The sequence below is a fragment of the Synchiropus splendidus genome, chromosome 17 (assembly GCF_027744825.2).
Source record: "Synchiropus splendidus isolate RoL2022-P1 chromosome 17, RoL_Sspl_1.0, whole genome shotgun sequence".
Classification (NCBI taxonomy): domain Eukaryota; kingdom Metazoa; phylum Chordata; class Actinopteri; order Syngnathiformes; family Callionymidae; genus Synchiropus; species Synchiropus splendidus.
In genome coordinates, this window is record NC_071350.1 from 9489564 (window position 1) to 9495563 (window position 6000).

General features: G+C 40.2%; 1 protein-coding gene across 2 annotated transcripts in view; it reads right to left on the reverse strand.

Annotated features, from left to right (window-relative positions):
• med13a (mediator complex subunit 13a) overlaps positions 1-3645 on the reverse strand; it is a 51865-nt gene extending 48220 nt beyond the window's left edge. For both annotated transcript variants that reach the window (XM_053846818.1, XM_053846816.1), the window contains exon 1: positions 3020-3645. In XM_053846818.1, the coding sequence (XP_053702793.1) occupies positions 3020-3085 (66 nt within the window). In that variant the 5' untranslated portion in view covers positions 3086-3645. The remainder of the gene's footprint in view (positions 1-3019) is intronic.
• Positions 3646-6000: the final 2355 nt, after the last annotated feature.

Below are 6000 nucleotides of genomic sequence, written 5' to 3' on the forward strand. Positions count from 1 at the left end.
CTTGCTGGCTTCAATGCATTGTCAGAAGTTACTCATTTATTTTGCCATTTACCCACATATGCCAAGAAAGGGACTGACATCTACTGACTAGCCACTCATCTGGTTCTCATTCACACATTTCTTGCACAGGAAAATTAAGCCCTTGCCAAATTCTTAAGCCAAAAATGGCTTCTGTCCATCACCAGACACATCAGGATTTATCTCCTTGTAAACAAAAAATGGTCTGCAGCAGTTGATCTTTTTTGTGTTGAGAAGTGAATTAGTCTCTGTAAACAAAGCATGTGTCTCGAAGGACTCCAGGCTGAGCCTCACACTTAAGTGCTGTTATGGTATTTCCAGTATACTGCTCCACATGTGAGTAAACGGTCAAGTATGCGAGCAAGTGCCCATAAAATAACTGTGGAGGCCAAGCAATGTGGGTCACGAGATGCTTTATGTTTTACCTGCCACCGCCAACTCTCACAGTTCTGCAAGCAAAGGGAAAGACCAGAGCAGAGTGAACACAGGAAGGAACTCCTCTTGAAGTGATGCATACTTTAGGTTACGACCTCTGATTTATCCAGCTGTTCACCTTCCCTCGGGCCTCTTGAGGTTCGAGCTGTTAGCGTGAAACTTTCTGCTCAAACAGCTGCCTTTATATTTTTAGATATGTTAAATGAGCAACAGGTGAGAGACCCAAACCAAATTACATATTTCCTTGATAAGCAAGTCGTAAAAATCTGCCCATAAACTATGCTTATTTTAAGATATCACAGGTGAAGGTGGGGGCTTCAGCAAACTTGTGAAAGAAACTCCCATGACAGGGATTTATACTTCATTATAATTAGAGTACGGACACTTTGGATACCTACTGTGACTACTATCCAGCAAAAAAAAAAAGGAGAGAGGGAAAAACAGCCACAATGTGTTCACATACTTTGGCCATAAAACCACAAAGTGGAGTCTGTTCTATGAGTGAGTCATAACAGTAGTGGTGTTATGCTTAGTCTCAGTGTGCAGGAAAATGTCAGCAAGTGAGACTCACAGCACAACATCTACTGGCCCCCGTCCTGTCTGTCCAGTGTCCACTGTAACTAACACAGTTTTTAAGCTCCGCCGTAAACACTGTCATCACACACACACACACACACATACATACAAAGCATTTAACAGACTCGTACTGCAACAACCATTAAACACTGTAAAAGTCTAGCAAAATCCTGTCTGGTAGTAAGAGGCTTCAAAGTTGTGAGAGTTGTCATGAGTCAGTTGCTAAACACAAGGCGGCAGCCAGTGAGGTGCATGCCAAGCTTTGAATCACTGACTTTGATTTGCTGCTTATCATTTATTACTTAATGCTGATCATAACAAGGGCCTACCACAAGGCAAGTACCTTTATTGATGCAGTTTTTCTCAATAGTAAATATTATATTGTGGCTTAGCTTATGCTCACAATTTGCAACCCAAGGTTAAGATGAACTATACAAAGTTTTTGAAAGACTACACCCTGCAAAAATGTAAATGTAACTTTTTTTATGTGCATTCAAATACACTGGGCCATGATGGCAAACAGGAAGAACCATATAGCAAGGTTACTAAGCATATTTGACACCTAAATAATGGAATATTTGAAGAGTGAGAGTGCTCTGTTCTCAACTACAATACACCACTTGAGCTTGGGCTACAGAAAATTGCAAGCATAGTTGTGCACGAATCTTCTCTGCTACTGCTTCCGCAAGTCTGAAACAGCTGCCAACCCATATACTTGATAGTTATTACATCAGAGTTAAAAAGTAACTTGCATTTTTTAAGTGGTCTTCAATCTCAAATTGAACATTTTTTGGGATCAAAATAGCTGTGGGCTCGGTCACAGATGAGGGATAGTAGATTTATTTGTTTTGGTTTTTCACTTTAGGTTAAATTGAAGAATTGATCCAGAAAACTGAACACACTACCAAGCACAAACTATGTTATTGTTGATCTTAAGAAAAGTTTGTACTGTAGTGATAAGAGTGAAATTTGGTTGGGATATATAAGATTCTTCCATTTGTTTTGAGGATTGCAGTATCTGCCTTGCATGCGTACACAACAGCGTAAGATGAATCATTGAAATGAATCTCATCTGCAGCATTCTCTTGTGGAGACATTTAACAGGATCACCTGCAGGTTGCATTACACCATTCAGTCGACCTACCAGTGCAGCAGTAGTTAAGCCTGCTGACAAGCCAATTAACAACAAAAACAAACATCCAGGCTGTGGTCTTTATCTCCTTGTGAGAGAGGCAACTGTGCAGCAAGACACACCTTCCCATTTAAATATACAGTCCACCCGATGTCACGCAGTTACTTGACATGAAGTACGTAGGCTGCACAGGCGCGGCAGCCAATAAATAAACGATATTAGAGACAGGCAGAAACCTCGATGTCTGCAATGTCTAGGAATGCATGGCAGAAATTATATAATCAGCTTGGGGCCTGTGCCCTAGTTGGTGTGAATACTAGAAAATGAAGTCCAGGGAGATTAAGCAAAGAGAACACGATAAAACAACACTGGAATACCAAACAAAACGAGGCAAAGGAAAAGCTTTCTGACAAGTTTGGTCTGGACTTCCGCTGCAGCAGGAGTCAACAACAACGTTAAGATGAGACGAAATAAAGTCTTGGTGTAGTTCAGACAACTGCTGACAGAACTTGTTCAAGTCGGCTGGGTATTGCAAACGAATGCGCCAGATAACAACTTAACCAAGTAACTTGGGGTGACAAGTGTAACTCGCTAACCGGCCATGTAAATGTTGTAAATAAAGCTTGTGCTTCAGGTGTTTGGTTAAGCTTCAACGAACAATGGGAGCGGACACCGGCAATAGTGAAAATAAACACAATAGGCGCTTCGGAAGGCTCGGTTTTGCTGCAACAAATGTTGCCTATCTGAAATATTTTGCACTCGAAAGGCCCGGATAGTCATAATGTGTGGCTAGCGTTAGCCTAGCGACCGCTCAGCCAGTTAAAAATGGCTGCTTTCCTTTAGTTTTAAATCTCTTACCAGACAGAATAGATTGGAATGGCAATCCTCCAGGCTGGCCCCGTTCGGTACAAAACAAGAACTCATCCTTCTTCACAGCGATGTCCAACTCTCCATCATCTCACTTCCCGGGAAATAAAGAGCAATTTTCGGATGCGTCTTTCTTCTAGTGTGCACGGGCTGGATCAGCGGAGACTATTTTTCTAACATTTGACTGGAGGATAGTTCATTCAACAATCTTCCAATTGCATTTCTCCATAAATACACGCGCTAAAAGCGAATAAAAAGGGGTGCTCTTGATCGGTTATGTCGACATCTCAGAGGCAGGTAGTTCAGGGAGGTTGAAAAAGGGACAGAAATGTTGATATAACAAAAAGAAAGGGGGAGCAAAGAAGCAACTCTCCCCCTCCCCCTTAGCCCTAAAACGGTCTCCGCTTAAAAAAAATAAAAACGTCCTGTCTTACTCCTTCATCGCAAAATCCAGGTTAAAAGCGGAACACATCCTATAAAACCACTCAATACCCCGCATCGAGTGAAAAATTAACGCTGAACTCGATCATTATTTCTGCTCCGGTTCCTGTTGGTTTCCATTTGAATTCATGGATTCCTTTCTTTAATGGCGGCCACAGGGACAACTCTGCCTTCCACAGCCTATTGGCTCATTCGTGGTCAAAGATTCGTCAAGGCAGACAGAGGCATCGGCACATCGCGAGTACGAAAGAAACGTTTCCGGTAAAATAAAAGCACGCAAATTCTTCAAATTAAATATTCGAGCAAAAGGAAAAGACAATCGTATCATGAAATGAACACAATAAAACTTTGTTTTATTTCATTTTTTTAAATCACGCTCTCGTCAATTGAACACTTGTAAATAATGACCAGAAACGGCAAAACACCTGCATTGTCATTAACTTGAAAGTCACAACACAGAGTTCCGTCTTGTAATACCGCCGCCTTGACAGTGTCGTGGTCATGAGGACTGTAATAACACAGGAGTGAGGTGTATTGCCGCCAGGCCAGCGCGAGCGGCGCTACTGAGCAAAAGATATTACTTACTTACGATCAAAGCCTTCGAAAGTTGCTCACTTCCACAGTGCACCACCTAGCGCAAGTGATGTCGCACCTTCTGTTGAAATACGCGTCCAAGATGCGTCGAGAAGGTTCCCTTTCTTTCTGTTTCAACAAGTTAACGTGTTCTCCGGCTCTCAGTGAAACCGGATGTTTTACATCAACACAACAACAGCGCTGATGCAGACATGTGACACTGACAGGTCTACAAATAAATAATGATATCAATAATGAGACTTGAATTGTGTTGGTTGTTTCCAGTGCTGCCAGTAAAATCAATAATTTTAAATAAAATAATAAGAGGAGAGGGAGTTGTGGAAGAAAAAAAATTTTTTTTTTTAAAGACACATTTAAATTCTAATGTTTCCCTATAAATTGCATTTTTTTTGTCCTTTCAATATTACGAAACAAAACTAAGTCTAAGGAGCAATTGCATTCGTAGTAATATCTATATTGGGATATCATATGGGTTTCGACAAACACACTGGAATTACTTCTTCTTATCAGGGTACCTAAACACAAAACGATCAAAAGGAGTATAATGACCAAGTGTAAAAAAAGAAAGTGTATTTATAATAAACTTGTATTTCCTCAGCAACAGTCGGCACTGTTTGCACAGCGAGAACCAATTTCAGTCTTGAATGGAGTCCAGGAGTTCTTAGCAGAGTCTTTTACAGCATAATTTACTACTAGATGATAACGCCTCTGCATGCCTGAAATGTGTAAATTTATTCAAGTCTTGGGTTCAGTTCTCTAAAAATTGAGGTAATTTAAATCCTGACAGGCTCCATCACAGGTTTCCTTCAAAGCATTATGTTCCTAAGGAACATAGATGGCATTAATCTGTAATAAAGTGAGACTTACTAGGAAGTATTCAACAATATTAATACAATAGTTTGTTGTAATATTTTTTATTTTATTTTAGGAAATAGCATCTATATTATTATTATTATTGTAGTAGTAGTATTTCTAACATACTTCAGTACCATCCTTCTTATTGTCCAGAGTTCATTTTCTTCAAGTAGAAAACGTAGATAAACAGGCAGTCAAGCTGGAACTGAACTGTTGAACCTTTGGATCACATGGAAAAGGTCTTTTCCCTTTTGCAAGCCTCCAGTCTGAGCTTGAATTGCACTTTACACTAAAAGTTTACACTTATTTAAACTTATTTGTTTACAACAGCATAAACATAGGCTACCATTTCTTTGTTGTGGACTCTCTTGGTTGAGTATATTTGTTTGTTTTTTATTATCATAAATGTATTTATTTATTTTTTTTTGTAATTATAAACAAGACAGATATTCAAATTTGATATTACGTCTCCGTATGTCTGGGTTCCTCTTTTTCGGTTTTCTGCTCTCCAACACATTGCCGCTGCCATATAAACCATCAGTCTCTGTTTAGAATTATAAATAGTTAGCAAGTGAGAAGAGGATGGCGCGTGAGATCGATAGACAGATCAGTGCACTGTCTTCCCTCATGGGGACTCGATCCATAGTGGTGAAGGAACTGAACCAAAGATCAGTCTTTTCTGCAGCATGGCTGGACATAGACTTTGAGGGTGAGGAGCTCAGTAGAACCTGCACTAGTTGTAGTGTCAGTTAGCTACCTGTAGCTAGTCAACTATCATGGGTTCAATCCAAAGGAAGGTGGAGGCCCCAGGGGAGTGTCAGGACACAGGACAGAGATAGCATCGCACAGGTGACCTGAGCAAAAGAAAATGGATGGACGCTGTGGAGATCTAGAATGGTGTATCCTGTTGTTTATATAGATGCCATGGCAAACACATAGTGGGTCATGTCTGAATCCAGGTCAGCCTTCATTATCTGTGCAGTCAGATTCATTTTTCATGTCCCCTAGCAAGGTTTCCGAAAATATCTTTCATTTTTGCATAAAAAAGATCAAGCATAACTTCACTCTTCAAATGAATGAAA